The 18,838-nt window shown below is 42.1% G+C and overlaps 1 protein-coding gene across 2 annotated transcripts; it reads left to right on the plus strand.

The window, feature by feature from the left end:
• Positions 1 to 2,673: 2,673 nt before the first annotated feature.
• On the plus strand, positions 2,674 to 9,627 carry RBX1 (ring-box 1; the record flags this gene model as incomplete). Of its 2 annotated transcripts, XM_079993349.1 has the most annotated exons (5): positions 2,681 to 2,860; positions 4,110 to 4,188; positions 5,778 to 5,848; positions 8,084 to 8,169; positions 9,450 to 9,627. In XM_079993349.1, exons 1-5 carry the CDS (start codon positions 2,783 to 2,785, stop codon positions 9,460 to 9,462), a joined length of 327 nt encoding a protein of 108 aa, XP_079849475.1. In that variant the 5' UTR covers positions 2,681 to 2,782. The 2 variants fall into 2 exon arrangements, with proteins under 2 accessions (XP_079849476.1, XP_079849475.1); XM_079993350.1 differs by lacking the exon at positions 9,450 to 9,627 and having other exon boundaries at positions 2,674 to 2,860; positions 8,084 to 8,173.
• Between the last annotated feature and the right edge of the window lie 9,211 nt (positions 9,628 to 18,838).

Genomic DNA, 18,838 nt, shown 5'->3' on the forward strand with positions numbered 1-18,838 from the left:
CATTTACATGCAATTAGTCTTAAGCTACACTTGTGCATTATACTGTAATATTTTAGTTAAGGTGTACAAATAGAAATGGACAGAGCTCCTGAAACATTTATAGCTGAATGGAAAGAGGGCATTTTAGCAGGTGTAGCTTAGAATCATGAGGTATCTGTAATATTTATTTGGCCTTGTGAACCTTGTTCCTCCACTGGTTCCCTCCCATACCTGGAGTATTAGCCTTATCTTCTATGATAACACTGATACTTTGGCAATCTATGCAAATTAACTATAATCTGGAAAGATTTATTTATTTATTTTAAATCTCCAATTTCCAAATCCCTGAGTATTGTAGGAATTTATTTATTTTAACTATTCCACATTTTAGGCCAGGGCCCCACCAAATGGTTAACATGACGAATTTAAAAACATTCTTGGCTGTTGCAGAAACATTGCATTCTTCTTCCTGTTGTATAAAACTAGATCTACTAAAGTTAGATTTTACAATAATCTTTGCAGGTGTGTTGTGTACCCTAAAACTATATACATTTTAGACATGTTTTTGGTACAGTACCTGGAAAACAGCATCTTAAGTGTAAACACATGGCAAAGGAGAGTTCAAAAGCAACTGTAGGAAGGGTTTGTTAGTACAGTCGTACCTTGGAAGCTGAACAGAATCCGTTCCAGAAGTCCATTTGACTTCCAAAACATTTGGAAAGCAAGGCGTGGCTTCTGATTGGCTGCAAGAAGCTCCTGCAACCAATCGGAAGCCATGCCAGACGTTCGGGTTCCAAAGAATGTTCGCAAACTTCTGGGTCTGTGGCGTTTGGGAGCCAAAACATTTTACTCGCAAGGCATTTGGGATCCAAGCTACAACTACAAGTTAGAATTCAAAATTCTCAACGAGTTTATAGTGTACACTAAACAGCTCGCAATTTACAAAGAAAAGAGTTGGAAAAGAGAATATGCGTCTTAAACAATATTCTTAAATGTTTTCTTTATTTCTAGTACAGTGGTACCTCAGGTTAAGTACTTAATTCGTTCCGGAGGTCCGTACTTAACCTGAAACTGTTCTTAACCTGAAGCACCATTTTAGCTAATGGGGCCTCCTGCTGCCGCCACACCACTGGAGCACGATTTCTGGTCTCATCCTGAAGCAAAGTTCTTAATCTGAAGCACTATTTCTGGGTTAGCGGAGTCTGTAACCTGAAGCCTATGTAACCTGAAGCCTATGTAACCCGAGGTACTACTGTATTGTGGTCCTGTTAGTGTCCACTGGAAAGAATGTACATTTTTTTGCTGTGGCCAACCAGATTAGTCTGGTTCCAGGGTTTGAAAAAGTCTGTTATGCTGCATATACGCTCTTGTGGACACTGCTAGTGCAGGAACAAATAAGATCAACCATGCAGGCCAATCGTATTTATATGTACAGAAAGAAATCCCACTCACTTCAATGGCACTCAATTTCAAGTAAGTGTACATCTTATTGTAGCTTTTGGAGCATCAGTGTAAAGTGCGATGGTGGCGTTTTCTTGCACTCCATCTCTCTTTTTCTGATGGGTTGTTGCCAGGGGCCTAGGGAACCTCACCTATTACTCCCCCAGATATCAAAAGGAAGGCAGGCACATATGGAGTATAAGAAGTGACTTATAATGCCCTGGTGCAACTTGTTTGAAGTCACCCTAGCTTGCGCAGATATTCCTGGGAGCCGAAGCTGCCCGTGGTGCCCTCACAGCCAAACCATTTCAGGACTTCATTCAGCGTGAAGGCTTTGACTGGGTAGACTGTGCAGAAACGATGATGGTTCAGACGCAAGACCCCTGGAGCTCCGCGGGTCTTTGCTTACAAGTATAAACATGCCCAGGACACATCTGTGTGCATGCTTCTTCTGCTCTCAAGCGTGGAGCTACTTGGAACCACCACCGCTCGCCTAAAGGGGGGCTTCCTTTCGAGCAGATCTGCTGCTCGGGGGCTTTCGATCCATAGGATCCGTCGCAGCCCCGATGCTGCAGAGTCGCGCGGGGGGATTCGAGCTGCGTCTCCCTGCTAAAGACAAAAGCGATGGGGTTGTGGGGGGGGGGGTTGTGGGGGTGGCGCTGTACACAATGCCGGAGGCTAATAATGGATTCTCGAGAGATCAGCTACGCCACTGGTTTAGCAAGGATTAGTCATCCTAATTAGGGCTGCGCGGCAGCAGAGCGGGCGGATGGATGGGCAGCGCCGGGAGGGGAGAGCGGGGCGCCCGTGGAGAGGCAGCGCAGAAACCGCCGCCCCCGCGGGGCGAGAACCGATTAATGTGATTTTTCAGAGGCCAGAGACTCTCAGCTCCCCTCACTCGGCCTTGGCGCCGAATTCACGGCGGTTTTGGGGGCTCTCTCCGCTCCTGAGGAGCTGACATTGAGTAATTTGCGGGTATCCCTTTAAGCGAGTCTGCGCTTGGGCCCTTCCCCTCATCTCCTCTTCCTCCTCCTCCCCCCCCCCCGCCCTTGGGTTGGGCAACTCCGCGATGAGCGAAGGCGAAGACGACGCCAGGCCCTGCATAACGGGCTCCGCCCTGACGAGCGCCTTTAAGAAAGACGGCCGGCACGTGACCAGGCCCCTCCTCTCTCTCTCCCGCACACACACACACACCTGTTGGGAGGGAGGAGGAGGAGGGAGGCGGCCACGGAGGGAGGCAGGGTTAAAAAAAAAAAAAAAAAGCCAAAACAACGCAACGCAGAGGAGAAAATGCCGCGCGGCTTCGTTCCCAAGTCCCGCGCAGGCGCGCTGGTAGCATTCTGCCGGGACTGGCTTATCCAAAATGGCTGCTGCGATGGATGTGGACACGCCGAGTGGGACCAATAGTGGTGCCGGCAAGAAGCGCTTTGAAGTAAAGAAGGTGAGAGGGCTGTGACGGCCGCCGGGACTCGGGGCCGCGCTAGCGGCGAGAGTATTGGTGGCAGGGGCTAGGCCTCATTCTCGCCGGAGACCGGTTTCTCTCCTTTCGTTTTAACGTACTGTATGGGGGGGAGGCGTGTGAGGGAGGCCCTGCGAGCGACGAGGGTCGTCTTTGGCCCAAGGGCCGAAAGAGGGTTTGTAACAGAAGAAAGCGAGCGCAGGCAGTAAACAGGTGGGTTGTTGTTATCACCTGGTGTCACAGGGAGGCCTAGTTTCCGTGAACTCTACTCGCATGTGCCATTTGAGATGGAGTTGTCGTTACTGACACTTCTGTTCTCTTTGACTTGAGCTACATGTAGTGGAGTAAGTCAACCTTGTGGGGAGGGAGGGATGGCGGGATACGCATCTTTATTTTGAAGTTACCAGAGTCATGGAGGAAGTGATGAAAGCGTCAGGAAGCTGGCTCTTCTATAACTCAGTTATAGTTCAGGCCATTGAATAGTTAGCTAGTTCCTAATCTCTTTAGAACTAGTTAGTGTAGTTAAAAAGGTAATTATAACACTACTGGTTCATAAAAGTGGCAGGAGCAAGTTAAATTTGTCATTATGAAGTGTTAGCTTGCTGTCACTTTACCCAGTTTTGAGATCTGCAGTTATATATGTGAAAGTACTATTCAGGAGGGAAACCCTGTCTCAGTTGTAGGGATTACTTCACACAAAAATTCCTAGTGATTTTTCTCAAAAATTTTAATACTATAGGTTGAACTATAATATTCTTTTTCATGTCTTGATAGCCTTTCACTTGTGGCCCAGGTATAAGAAAGAAAATAACTGTCAATACTCGGCCCTTGCAAGCCATTGATAGTAATTCTCTGACATGCTTGGGTACTTGCTTTGTTTTACTTGCATTCTATGAAAATAACAGGCTGTAATCTAGGCCATGATATTTCCTCTTTACAATTCAGCTGCATAAAGTGATTATTTTTTAGAAGTCTGTGCATAGAAAACTTAACTACAGCACTGGATGAAGTTCACAGCCATCTCTCTTAAGCAAACTGACCTGTCTATGTGATGTGCTCCTTGGTAGGCTATAAATGTGCATTGGTACTGGGGTAGAATAATTCTATTCCTAATTCTATGGATGAAAAGTTAATATTTGAATCAGGAGGAATGATTGCAAGGAATGCAGAAAGTCATTTCATTCAAAAATTATTGGTATGCATTTCAGATAAATGTCTTTTATTCTTGTAGTGGAATGCAGTTGCACTCTGGGCTTGGGACATCGTGGTTGACAACTGTGCCATTTGCAGAAACCATATTATGGATCTGTGTAAGTACCTGTAGATAGAGGTAGGAGGTGAGCAGTATAACTATGTATGGGCAGGTTCATGGCAAAGTGAAGGGAAGTGATGAAGGAAATAACTTTGCAGGTGCCCCAGTGACTCTTGATGAATTGTGATGTTAGGTTACAGAGATGGAGTTAGGGCAGCCATTACAATTACAACTACATCTGCAATATAAATTTAAACTAGTTGTACTTGTTTCCTCCTAGGAACCCTATTTATTGTGGTGTCATAGGCTTCAGAACTCTCTTCTTTATCCCCAGACCCTCACTGAACTGAACTTCCTTATGTAGTGGCAAAAACCATGACTTCAGAAAAGAAAATACGGTTATAAAATTAATTTAGCCTCTTAGATCTTTTAGAAATACTATTCTGGTATGTTAACTGTTGAGTGGTATAGAAATTCCTATGAATAAATTACTAAATTTCAAATCAAGCTCTTCAGCTGTTTGAATGGTCTTTGTATACTACAGTGCTTGATTTGATAACAAGTGACTTCTGAGTCTAGGATACGGGTCTGCAAAGTTTTTGTGGCTTGGGCTGGTTCACGGTCCCGCAGATGCTGCGGTGGGCCAGAGTGCGCATGCGCAAACACTCTTTCCGGCGCTCCTGGCATGGAGGAGGCGTGCACAGCTTCCCATTGGCTGCAGGAGCTTCCTGCAGCCAATGGAAAGCCGGCCAGGATCGCGAAAGGTGGTCCCCGCTCTGCTCCGTACCGGTTTAGCACAGCACACAGGAGCCAACTGAGTGGGCAGCGGGGTCCATGGGCCGCTTGTGCCCCATGGGCCTTAGTTTGCTGACCCCTGGTCTAGAAGAATCCTCTCTGTATCAGACTAAACGTTTCCCATAAACTTGAGAAGCAACCCAACATGGATGCTGATGTGTGAAGTGAAGTGTGTCTATTTGCTCCAGTGGGCTCATGCTGCATATGACTAATACTAGATACAACCCTGTGCCTCCAATAATGCTCAACTCAAGAATGTCATTTTAGACCCATCACAGCTAGTGAGGGTGAGAGATTGTGCTTTGCTAGCTCACAGTAGCCTAGTGGAGGACAACTTTATTCCCCAACCTGTGCTGAGCTCACAAGCCCATTCCAGTCCCAGCAGTTGTGGAGGAAGGGAATCTGTTCACTCCACTGTGGCGGACAGTGGGAAAACTTGATATCACTTGCTGCATACTTAGTTGACTGGCTTTTATAAATTTGTCGTGCTGCAGCCGTTTCTGTCATGATATAACAAAGATGGAAATTCAAGAGTTTCTCTTAATGGACTTATTTAAAGTGAATGTGCTGTTGTAATTTGGATTGGATTGTATGTTTTCAATATTCACTGATGAAACTGCATATTAATGTGTTCCTCCTTGGAAAGGCTTCAGTCTTGAAAGGTAACCTAGAAATATTTGAATGAATAAAAAATGTGATACTGAACTTCCCTTGTCAATGTACAGTACTGCTTCCTCTTTTCTGATGTTCTAAAATACCCACATTTGACCAACAACTTACATTGTTTTTCATCTACTAGAGTCACTTGCTATGAATCATGTTAATTCATGTGCACAAATCTTGTTCTCATAGGCATAGAATGTCAAGCTAACCAAGCATCAGCTACCTCCGAAGAATGCACTGTTGCATGGGGTGTCTGCAATGTAAGGATTCTCTTCTTCAACTATAACAAAGGCTGACTCTATTCTACTTTCATATCAGTCTAGGAAACTACCTAGAAGTATATTTCATCAAGAAGTAAAGTTTATGGTATCAAAGTCATGGAGACTTTGAGAAAACAAGGGTCAAATGAAATACAAGGCTGAGATGTGAAACAGTAGATAGGGATAGAAGGAAAATAAGAATATAAGAATGAAGAGGGCACATGCACCCTGTCCTCCTTAACTGTCTTTGCAGGAAGGTAATTGGCATTGCTTCTCAAACAATTATGACTTTCAAATTGATCAATCATCACAAAATACATAATGGCTTACTTGATCCACTTAGAGTGTATTTTTAATCTTCAGGAACGAGTTCCCACACTTACATAGGCAAAATGGCAGCACCCATACATAAGAGGGAAGTATCAGCCAACTCAGTACAGGAGAACCATGAGGTTTGCAGAAGTACTGGAAATCTTTAGAAGAAGGAACCAGTATAGTCCATTGGAGGACTGGGCATGCTCAATGGGCATGGGATTATGGCTGAAAACAACAGAAAACTAGGTCAGAGGAAGAATGGAATAGAGTCGCTGGAAAGGAGGAGGGAGTAAGGGACAGATATAAAAAGGGTGATGAGAACATTCATTGCCCGGATAGGTAATTTCCTGGTTCACAGATGTCCCAGTATATGGAATTGAGAGCTGCCAATAGAAATAACTGGTGAAAGCCAAGATTTTAAAGGAACTGGGATTGGGTACAAGTATGTCTACTCCACCACCACCTCCAAAATGCAAAAGGTAACAGCAAAGAGTTTCTGCTCTTTATAACTCAGTTCTTTTTTAGTATGAAACATTTTAAAAAATCCAAAGTCAATGTAGTTCATTGTGCTCATGTTACTGACTGGAATAACAAGGGAAAGTGATTTATAATAGCTCTGAAGTGTAATTCACATTGAATGCTACAGTTCAGTGACTTCCAGCAAGCCTGCAATGGTATCCAGTCATATGGGACTCCTATTGCACATATAGTTTTACCCCCACAATATCCTCACATTACAGGTTAGACGGAATATAGTATTCAGTGGCCTTGCTGTATCATACCTCTACTGCAGATCAGAAGGCTGTGCTTAAAGAGGGTAGCTTTCCAAAGCTCTGCAATGTAATCTACTGTTACTATTGCAAGTCAGAAATGAAGCTGCACTGGTTTGACTTCCCAGAGGAAAAACCTTTTATCTACCAGCTTCCAGCAATCTGTTTAAGTATTATCAGACGACTTATTTGCATGAAGAAGCCTTATGCTCTTTTGACATGTATGCAGACTGGTTGCACTTTAAAATTATTTATACTGTATATGAAGTTAGAGCAGGGGATCTTGTCCTTTGATGCTAGTTTTTGATTTTTTCACCCTCTTCCATGCACACGCACAAGACATTTTATTATGGGGCCCTACTTGTTATAAATTTCACATGCAAGAGGCCCAAATTATGTACATACATTGCAATTTTTTTAAGAACTTCAAAGTTTTTTGCAAGGCCATAATCTCTAAAGCAACTCTTAAAGAGTACATAAGGGAACCAGATGCTCAGATACAGCTTTCTTTATCATTTTCACTGCTGCTGTTTCAGTTATGAGGAAAGCAGATACTCTGTTTTAAAAGCAGCTTGCCTTGTTGACTGTGAAACCTGAAGCATTGAAAACTGCAAAGAAGGTTCTGTTTGTGCGTGTTCCCATACATATGCTGAAATATCTACTCTAGCTTACAGCAAAGCGGTGGTGAAACGTAAAAAGAATAGAATTAAAAGTAAGTAGATTCGTATGACAGAACCAAAACTTGTGGCTATGAGGAGAGAAGGGTAGATGTAATGTAGGTCACATTTTGTCTGTTTTCACTGTGAAAGCCTTTCTCAGCCCCTTTCTGTTTCCCATCTTTTTTAAAGTCATTTTTGTTGTTGTTTTAAAGCTGCTTTAAGGTAGCCCAAAATTCTCTTGTGTTCAGCAAGCACAAGTTTGTACAGAAAACCAGTGTAGTGTTTTCATTTCTGACTAGTTAACATTTATAAATTCCTCTGGTTATTTATATAGTTGTGCTCACTGAAACTGTTTCACATTCTACAATTCTGGATGTTGACTGTTTTCTGCTCTCTGCTTTTATCTCATCATTTCCTAATATAACTTACTAAATTGCAGTGCACCCAGGTTGCTGCATGCTGTTTGAGTAATTTGAGCTTTCTTTTTTCAGCATGCTTTCCACTTCCATTGTATCTCTCGTTGGCTTAAGACTCGGCAGGTGTGTCCATTAGACAATCGAGAATGGGAATTCCAGAAGTAAGTATCTTATGCCTTTTGTTAGCAAGGGTAGTAGAGTTAAGCATCCATGCTATACCCCTTAATTCAAAACAGACATACTCAATGTAGTTACAGCTCACTTTGAATCTGAAACAGGAACTTCTGCCTCCCACCACTGCATCTGCCTTACAAAGATGTAGATGAACAAGTGCAAGTTAGCATAGTTCTTAATATCCCTTTAGACAGCAGAGAAAGGTGGCATTGAGTAAAAGCATAGTGTACATCTCATTGCATGAATAGTTTGGGTTTTCAAATCCATTTAAATAGAGCTTCCCTTCTACCAAGGGATCTGTTCAGTATTCCCTTTTTTTAAGACACACTGTTGTTGATCAAGTATAGTTTAATGGAAAACTTGGCATGTTGAGCACTGATTTGCTATAAAGAACCAAAGAGCAGCATTAGATTACTGGTCTCTTTCTTAAAGTTCTGACTAGGTTAGCTGGACCTATTACTATTTCTGGCCAAAAGCATGGCATACATATTAGGTGACATGTGCAAGTTCACTGCTTGTAGTAAGAAGGATGTGGAATTTGTGTAATATCAGGAAAATGTCCTCTTTGTTTATGTTACAGTTAATTATTTTTCTGCATTACACAAATACTTATATATAAGGTAGTCTTCCCCTATTAAACATTGCTCCCTAAGTACTTTGATATATGAATTAATGAGACTGAATCATCTCTTCACTCTGCAAAAGTGACAGGTAAATATAGTTCTGGAGTAAAGAATATTTGCTTGGTAGAGCTGTGGTGGCAAACCGGCCCTCTAGCAGTTGTACTCCAATTCCCATCAGCTCCAGCCAGTATGACTGTCAAGGATGATGGAAGTCCAGCAATATATGGAAGACCAGAGGTTCCCTAGCCCTATGCTAGAGGATTTGTGTAGGTCTGCTACACATTTAAATTCTGAGATATGCCCTCTGTGCATACACACCCACCCACCCCGATTATATGTTGGGTCAGTTGCAATAGACATTAACCAGATGTGATAGGGGCATGATGTCTGTTTCCTACTGATTCATTGCTTTTTAAATCTGATCACCATCTTTGTAATAGCAGAATAACCAGCCTGTACAGATTAAGTGAATTTAAAGGTGGTATGGGCACATCTCTGACATGTTATCTAGACCCAATGGTCTCCAGATTTGCAGATAGTATCCAATAGATCCTACAGCTAGCCAACTTCAGAGTGTATTTAAAAGCTGATTGTGTGCTGATAACTGCTGCTGAGTTCTAAAACGAGAATAAATTTCTTTCTAGGTATGGGCACTAGTAGGAGAGAGAAGACCACCAAGTTTATTGTTCTATCTTCAGATAAGCCTTTCGTCTTGCAAGCAGGTTGATGAAGTCTGTGTAGCTTAATAGACACTTACCTTGCTTTTTGTTTTCACCTTAAAATAGTTATTGTGAATAGTAATAAACATGTTTGTCTCCTGTCTGATAATGTTATTCCTTGAGTTTACAAAGTCAAACTAAGAAAGTTCTCATAGTTACTTTCATGTTTTGATTTTTTTGAATTTACACATACATGTACCTTTATAAGATAGTAAAATTTGCAATGCATTTTGGTAAAAATTTCGTTTGGGACATTCTCTTCAAAAGTAGTTGCCTTTATTGAGAAATTGTCTTGAGAAGTGCCCTTGAAGAAGACTTAACCAAAAAAGGTTGGGGATGTCACTATGTTATACAAATGTTTTATTATTTTGTAAAAAAGCATATCTATATATCATTTTGAAGCACTGGCGCTGCTTTTGCTTCAGCCAAAAATGACTGCATATACTTACAGAGGTGGACTGTTCTAATTAAGAAAGTTATCTGAACTTTTGAACCCAGAAAGAAATTTCACTGTAAAGCTATGTGAACGTTGGTTTTTCTTGTGCCTTTTTACTGATTATTTAACAGTGGCAGGGACATAACACTCTTTAGCACAGAAATAAAAGTTTTCTCTTGCATTTTTCAATCCCGCATTAGCAGGGCTATTTCATTACTTCAACTTCCAGTTGAAGATGACAACAAGTAAGGCAGCTTGCCCTTGAGCTCTATGGTCTGCTTTCATTTGGTTTTATTTTGAATAGTTTTAAAGTCAGTTGGCCCAGCTGTCAATGTTAATTGCAACATAAAGGCAAGGAGCATATCTGTTTTATCTGTTTTAATTTTACTTTTACGTGGGCTTAAAAACCATATATTTTAATTGGATGACAGATGCTGGGGCAGAGCAGCTGTTTTGACTCAGCTGATAAGGAAAGACTAGAAACTCATCTCCACCGAAGGAGACTCTCTGCAGTTTTAACAGTCTTAATACAGTTACCACATGAGCACAGTCCCATAGTATTTCAGATAAATTGTCTGGAACTCCACTGCAAAATTTAGTCCAGAAATCTGTGCTGGACTCTTGTCAGTCAGCAGCTGGAGCAATGGATTATATGGGTAAAAATTGTAGGAGAGGGAAATAACAGTGACCTTACTGTGGGTGTCTGCTATAGACCTCCATACAGGCCTGAAGACATGGATGATGCCTTCCTATAGCTGATTGCCAAACATTCAAAAAGGAGACCTACAGTAGTCGTGGGAGACTTCAACAACCCTGCTATCTGTTGGAACTCAAATTGCCAAGAATGCAAGGTCAAACAAATTCCTGTATTGCCCCGCTCACAATTTCCTTTCCCATAAGATGGAAGAAGCAACAAAGGGTTCATCTATCTTGCACCTGGTCCTCACCAGCAGGAAGGAACTGATCAACAAAGTGGAATTACTGGTAACCTTGGGTTTCATGATACAGAGGCAAGGGAAAGTTGAGTGTAGTCGGACATGCATTCTTTAAGAAGTCCGATTTTTAAAAGCTTAAGGAACTACTGGGTGAGATCCCATGGTCCTATTCTTCTTCTGACCATGTTGACAGACTGGAGACCCTACCTCTACTACTACGCCAGTATTTTGTCACAAACACAAATTTCTAGTTAGTGGAGTTTGATTCCAAGCTGAAATACTGAAGGCAAACAGTTTAATCCCTTAGCTCCATAACAATACGGAGAGGTGCACCAAAGTATTGAAAAATACTTTTATTGTGGTCAGACTGTTAATTTTTTTTAAATATTGCCAGAGGTGGCCAGTCTATAATACATGCTGCAGGGTTGTGCACAATACTTTTCACTGAGAGGTGTTTGCTGTTCTATAATAAAAGGTTGTGATACAAGCATACAAGTTAGAATCAGAGAATCATAGAGTTGAAAAGGACCCCGAGGGTCATCTAGTTCCACCCCCTCCACTGCAGGAATATCAAGTAAAACATCCATGACTGGTGGCCATCCAATATATTTGTAACCGTATATACAAAAAACTAGAGGAACATGCAGATACACAGAGGTGCTTAATAAGGTTTGATTCTAAGGGACTTTCAAGTTAACACTTGGGAATTTCAGCAGTAGTGGGCATCAAGCTATATTTATGAATATGCACACTGGTGTTATTTAGTACATAAGAATATCAAGTCCAGAAGTAAAATGGTTTTAGGTTCACTGCAGGCTGATTAATCAAGAAGGGACAAAAGCCTGTCTTTCCTACACTTCCTGTTCTTCAGGTGCCTACTCTGTGCAGCACTTTCTTCCCCTACCCACTGGCAATGGCCCGGTTCCAAGGCCTTTGACTGTCTCCATCTTCAGCCAGATAGGTTGCATGCAATTTTACTGGTTGTTCCTGTAAGTCACAGTGAACTATGAATCATCCACCGAGCAGAGATTTAAATGGTCTTAATTTTCTTTGAACAATTGCATATCTGATCTTAAATTCAACCCTGAAAAACAAATTTACATATTCATTCTGTCACAATGTTAGAAAGCAGTGCTAAGCATACACGCTGCATGAACTGAATAATGAAAATAGGTTGCAAATACAATACAAATGAACTCTTATGAATGGAACTCATACGGATAAGGAAAGAGAAGAGGGGGGAAATAAAAACACGTAGAGCTACTAAGTGACACAACCTGTCATACCGGTTGCTTTGTACAAAGAGATTATCTGTCATTGATTCACATGCCGGAGTTGTGGAGTGTTACTGTCTTGCCCCTTTTTATTTTCTCCCCTTCTATTCCCCAAATTACAATTTGAGATGAACAACTGGGTGTGAATGAAAATTAAGCATTTAAAAAACAAACAGTAAAGTAACAGTATTCACTCACATTTATATGCTGCTTTTTATTATTAGTTCACAAAGTGGTGTACAATATAAAATTCCAATATAAAAATTAATAAACATGGCATGGATAACCAATTAAAATCAATACAAGCAGCAGAGGATTGTCTTAGGATGCTGCCTTATACTAAGCCAGCCTACTGGTCCAGCGCAGCGCTGGCCACACTGACTGGCAGTGTCTCTCCTGAGTTTCAGATAGAACATTCCCAGCCCTACCAGAAGATGCTTGGGACTGTAGCTGGGACTTTCTCCATGCTAGGTAGGTGCCCTTATCACTGCGCTATGGACAACCAGTCGGCATAAGAGAGCATTTTTTTACCAAATAGGCCTCAAAAGCTAGAAAAAGGAAGAAAACTTGCTTGCTTCCCAAAGGAAACTGATGAGGGGTGACAGTATTATTGGGGCAACTATTAGTTCTTGTTTCAAGTGGATACTAATCTGGCATTCAGAAAGAATACACTGAATAGGCCCTCTCTTGTAAATCACAGGTAGCAGCTGGAGAATAAATTCCTGAGCCATTTTCAGTCCCTGACCATGTAGAGCTTTAAAGGTCAGAAATCACACTTTTGAGTTGAACTGTGTTGTAGTCAATTCAGTTATGGTACAAATTGACAGAATATGTTTCTGCTGACTTCTTCCAGTCAAAAAAGTGTAGGCTGACAGTATTTGAAGGTAACAGAAGTCTACATGCTTCAAGGGTGGTCATACAGAGTTCATCAGGTTAATCTGGATGTTACCAAGGTATGAATTACAGTGGCTACATCCTTACGTTACAATAGTGAACGTATGTAATGAACCAAACAAATATTAAGGCAACAAATGCCACAGCTATTTGGGGCTGTATAAGAAACACTGCCCAGAAGTGCCCCAAAACGTATTCTTCTGGAAGAGTACAATCCTACCCAAACAAGATATTCTCCAGCTAACCTGTACTGGGGTTTCTTGTCTAACAATATAATCTGGACTGACTTTACGTTTATTTCAGACCATCTGTTCCTTCAATGATTCCAGGCACCTGTTCAGAGGCGTCACTGCTTCAGCCAGATCTATGAAAAGGCGAAATAGAGCTGGGTATCATGGCAAGTACTGATGACGATGTACTCCATATTTCCAGACTCCTTGTTGGGCTGAAGATGGTAGTTATATGGATCATTCAAACATAATGTCAAACCATGCTCTTACAATACAAAACAAGAAGGGTTCTGAACTTGTTCATTCCATATTTCTCACTTCTCTTGTACACAGCAGTTAGTAACTTCTGATCCTTTGTAGCAAGTCATAGTTTGCCTAGGGTTAGACAGACAAAAGCCAGCTACAGTGGTACCTCGGTTTAAGAACAGCCCTGTTTACGAACAATTCGGTTTACAAACTCCGCAAAACCGAAAGTAGTGTCCCGGTTTGTGAACTTTACCTCGGTCTAAGAATGGATGCCGAATAGTGGAAGGGCACCAGTGGTGGGAGGCCTCATTAGGGAAAGCACACCTTGGTTTAAGAATGGTTTCGATTTAAGAATGGACTTCTGGAAGGGATTAAATTCATAAACTGAGGTACCACTGTATTTTGATTGCTGGGGAGAGACAAGTAAGCTGGATGCTATCACTGCTTACTATTGTAAGTGTTTGCCTTTGACCCCCAGAAAATACTCCTATCCAGAGTTAAAGGGGGAGCATAAGGGATCTGGTGCAAGTCTGCTTGATAACTTTTGGCATGACAAGGCTACCCAGACTGGCACATGGTAGAAGGGACTGAAAGGTCTTTAGCCCATTTCTATTACACAAACCTCCTTGGTTGTTAAGATCAGCAGAGGGGGCTCTCTTGGTAGTTCTGCCATCCTCAAAAGTGTAGGGAATGGCAATTCAGGAGAGGGATTTCTCAGTGGAACTCCCTTTCCACAGAGGTGCTTCTAGCATCTTTAGTTGCTTCAATTCTTTTATCATTGTAATGGTGTTATCCATTTCCATGACTGTATATTCTGTTGTTCTAACTCAGCCTGGGACCTTTTGGTGTTGGTACAGTTGCCAAGAATTTCAAACCACAGTTATTCAGAGCAGTCTTTAGAAGCAAAAAAACAACAACAAAAAAACAAAAAAACCCCAGTCTCTTCTGGCACCCTCTACTAAAAATATTCCTGTTGTCTAAGCTTGTATGGGGCAGAGCCTTCTTCAGTAGATTGATGAAATGTCACTAATGCTGCAGTCCTGTATAATAATAATAATAATAATAATAATACCCCCCACCCAACTGGCTGGATTGCCCTAGCCACTCCGGGCTACTTCCAACAGAATATAAAAACATAATAAAGTGTCACTGATTAAAAACTTCCCAATACAGAGCTGCCTTCAGATGTTTTCTAAAAGTTGTGTAGTTCTTTATTTCCTTGTCATCTGATGGGAGGGCGTTCCACAGGGAAGGCTCCACCACCAAGAAGGCCCTCTGGTTCCCTGTAACTTCACTTATCACAATGAGGGAACCGCCAGAAAACCCTCGGAGGTGGACCTCAGTGTCCAGGCTGAATGATGGGGAAGTAGGTATCATTAAATGGAATGGGACAACTTTTGAGTAAACATGCATAGGATTGTGTTGTTAAGGGAATAGATATACATAGAATAGAAGGATTTTCCTTGTTTGTTTTTTGTTCTACATGCAATGCTAAAATGTCCAAACAATGCAAGAAATTTCTGCATGTGTATCACAGTATTATGTAGATCACAAGTGAATACATAATCCATTTGAATTACTGATGTTGTTGCGGTCCTCAGCTCCCTAGTTCCGAATACAAACCTTGACAATTCATAATGCTTGCCTCCAGTCTCAGGTGAGTGTTACAGCCCCATAGTTTTTGTCCAGCTTGGATTGTAATCTGACCCAGAAAAGAATTTATAACTGCCTCCTCCCCAGCTGCTGCAGTGGCAGCAGGGAGAATCTCATGAGAATTCAGACCCCCTAGTGCTCCCACTGATGTAACTGAAAGTGCAACAGGTTTTTAAAACATTTGGAATTGGGCTTGAAACAACTGAGCTATTTTCTGACTTTTAACGAAAATAGCTCAGTTACCTGAATAAAGTTAGGAAATTAGTCCAGGGAATTTGCCTCTCACTAATTCAAATGAATGCAAGATCCATGTGCTGTGTGAAGAAGTACTTTCTTGTTTCTGTCTTGAATTTTCCAACATTCAACTTCATTAGATGGTCCTGCAGTCTGTATTCCTAGGGTGAATACAGATGACCAGATGTGGGGAAGGTTGCTTGTATTTTAAATGTGTACAGAAATGCAGCAATGTAGGCAATTGTTGCTGTTTGGGGGGGGTATTCCATGATTTCTGTTGCTCCATTCCACGTTACAGACTCTTTTTTACCACAGACTGAATATCTTCATTCTGCCTATCCCTCCATGCACTGCTGCAGAGTTTTACCACTTTCTGGGTGTTTCTTTACAAAAGGAGATTGTTTATTCTGTTCCTACATGCTTAAAAGCTAACATGCTCACAATGATGCTATATGCATTGGTTTCCAAATATGCATGTAATGTTTAATAATAGCATGGCTTTGTTTATTTTTTAATGAACTCTCCCTAGCTCACATATAAATATCCTTTGCAGAAAAAGGATTGAAGGGGGGGGCAGAGAAAAGCAGGGAAAGCAAGCCATTCCTTAACTTGGGTCACAACCACACAATACGTTTGAAGCGCTCATAACTGTCATGGAGAATCTTGGGAACTGTAGTTTCTTAAAAGTGCTGGGAAATTAAGATTCTAGCCTATTTACAATGGCATCTGGCAGTTAATGTATTTTTGTAGGATCTATCCCTTCTGTGTTAATCTATACTGTATTGTACTGCTTTTGAATATAATTGTTTTGTTTTTATAATTGTATGTAAGCTGTTTTTACTTATCTTTTTTTAATTGTACAATTGTCTTGCTATAACCCAACCTGGGACGTTACAAGGGCAGGTAAGAACAAATAAAACTATCAGTTGAGGAAATTTATACCATATTCAATGTTAGCAGGAATAGCAGGAAGCCAGGAATAGCAGGAGGTCTCACCACAAAGACATCACTCTTTGCCACACAAGAATCAATGACTGTAAAATATTGTTTTGTAGTACTATAATGCAGATAACTAAGCAACCATGGGCTAGGATACTCAGCTTACTGCAGTGGTGGGTTTTCAGTACTGGCTGTGCCATGTTAGAAGGAATCAGGTCCTTGAAAAGGCTCTTAATGACAGTGTGTCTGGGAGTCATTATTTTTTTCATCTACATAAGGTGGTCCAGCCAATGCTCTATTTTTGTTTTGGTAACTTAGTTATATTGGGGAATGTGAAAACAGAACACTGTCCTTTTTCCCTTTTAAATTAGGAATAGTTCTCAGCTACTCAGTTCACTGTTTGGAGGGTGAGGGTTGCTTCCATAGTAGGTTTGTCAACACTGGTCCAAAATGTGAATTTTCACCTGCCTGTCTCCCCAATAATGTAGGACTGTTCATATGGCATCCTTCCCATCACTGTGTTGCCCTGGACCTTTTCACCTTTAAATGTGAGGCGGGGGGTTGATTCTTGGAAAGTGTGAAGCAGCCAGATGAAAACCCCCACATTTAAAAGAAGATAAGGTCCAGGCCAATACTGGGAAAAGGAAGATGTCACAGGGACACCTGCACATTAATGATTTGCAGGCGCAAATCGGTATTTTGCTCTGATGTGGACAAGCTCAGTAGTTCTTTAAGAGCAAAATTTGCAAAGCGTGCATTGAAAATTATTTTCTGGACAGGCTGCATGTTATCATCTACTTCTGTGTACAATAATCCTTAATAACTTGATATAGGTAGTGTCTAGAAACCTATTTTAATGCCATCTAACAAATGATAGATATGTAATCTTTTATCGGACTCTTATCGGACTGCACTACTCTAGGTATACAAGCCCTAGATTGTGACGCTTTTCTCCCTCTCAGAAAGGCTGGGGAATTTTGCTCTTGAGCTCCAGAAGGCCAGAATTAAATGAATGCGAGCTTGCCTTCTATTTATTTCCAGGTTAATCTCTTCTTGACAAACAAGAAGCTATGGCTGAGGCAGGAGGTGATGTTTCTCGATTGCCAGAGAGAAGGAACACTAGGCGAAAAGGAACAGATCTTGGCATCCACTAACCTGCAATTAACCAGCTCCCTATGGGAGTTGAAGTGGAGCTTCAGGAAAGAATCTGATTGGCCGAGACAGCCATCACCAGTTGTTCCACTGGCTGAGAGTAAAATTGCCTCTAACCTGATTGGCTATCGTCGCAAATGGTAAACTGCATTATCCTTTTCCTTCATGCCTTTCAGGAAGAAGGGGGGGGGAGGCCCTGACTGAATAACAATCACATCTGCTCCCCCAGCCTAGCCAGAGTAGTCTCTGAAAGCCAGGGCTCCCGGTCATGGCACATGCATGCAGCACTTTGTGGGTGTACATTAATGTAGATAAGAAAGCTGGGCGAGCACGGTCTGAAGCGAGCTTTCTGATTCACTGGCTGACGAAGCCTCGCCCTGGCCTTCAGTGATTACATAAAAAGAAAGGAAGGGGGGGGGGAGAGAAAGCTAGTCGATTTCTTAAAGGAGCCCTACCAAACGCTTCCTTCCAAACGCTACACGCTAAGCATTTGCTTTTTCCATTTCCCGATTTTAAATGTACGGGTTTTGCACAAAGCTTGCCCTCTCTTAACCAAGTATCTTGGGCTGTTTTGTCAAAGGTCAGCGAACCTCTCTCTTACACATTCCCTTGCAACGGGGCAGAAGCAAAGTGACGCCGCGGCGGACGCGAAAGTGGAAAGGCTCAGAAAACGAGAGCACATAATGGATAAAAGGACGACGACCTCTCTGCTCCTGGGCCGTTTTGTGAAAGGGGCTGCTTATTACGGAGGGATAAACGAGCAGAGGGGGCTGGCCCTCCCGTTACAAAACAAACCAGGTTACTCCGAAAGGCAAGCACGAGAGAGAGCGCAGCCAGTCCGCCCGGAAAGTTGCCTCCTCTGTAGTGGAAGCCTTTTACAATCCCGGAGGATCGGGAGCTGCCTATGGAGGGGGAAATGCACACCCGCCCGCTCAGGGCACCACCGTCTATTGTTGCTTCACATATGACACGTTTAGCTGAGAGCTGGCAGGGAGCCAGGTTGTAGCATTCAGCCCAGGTGAGCTTTGGGCACGAGAGAAGCCTTGCTTGCCCCCGAGAAGCCTCTCTCTTCGCTGGCCCAGGATGCCTCAGCCTTGCGAGAAGCGCGGGGCGGGGTGAGGAGTCAGAGCGGCTCAGACGCAGCTAGCTTTGCTACAAAACAATGTGCTTTTACAGTGCAGTTTTCAAAGACAGTGCCATTTTACTGCCTCGTTATTTCCTACGCTGATTTTTCTCTCATCAACACAAGCTCCAGTGTAGGAGAGACAGAGTGTGTTCGCGCCCTTCCGTATGAGAGAGATTTTTTTACATTTTGCTTTAA

This window comes from Podarcis cretensis (genome assembly GCF_951804945.1).
Source record: "Podarcis cretensis genome assembly, chromosome: 10".
Taxonomy (NCBI): domain Eukaryota; kingdom Metazoa; phylum Chordata; class Lepidosauria; order Squamata; family Lacertidae; genus Podarcis; species Podarcis cretensis.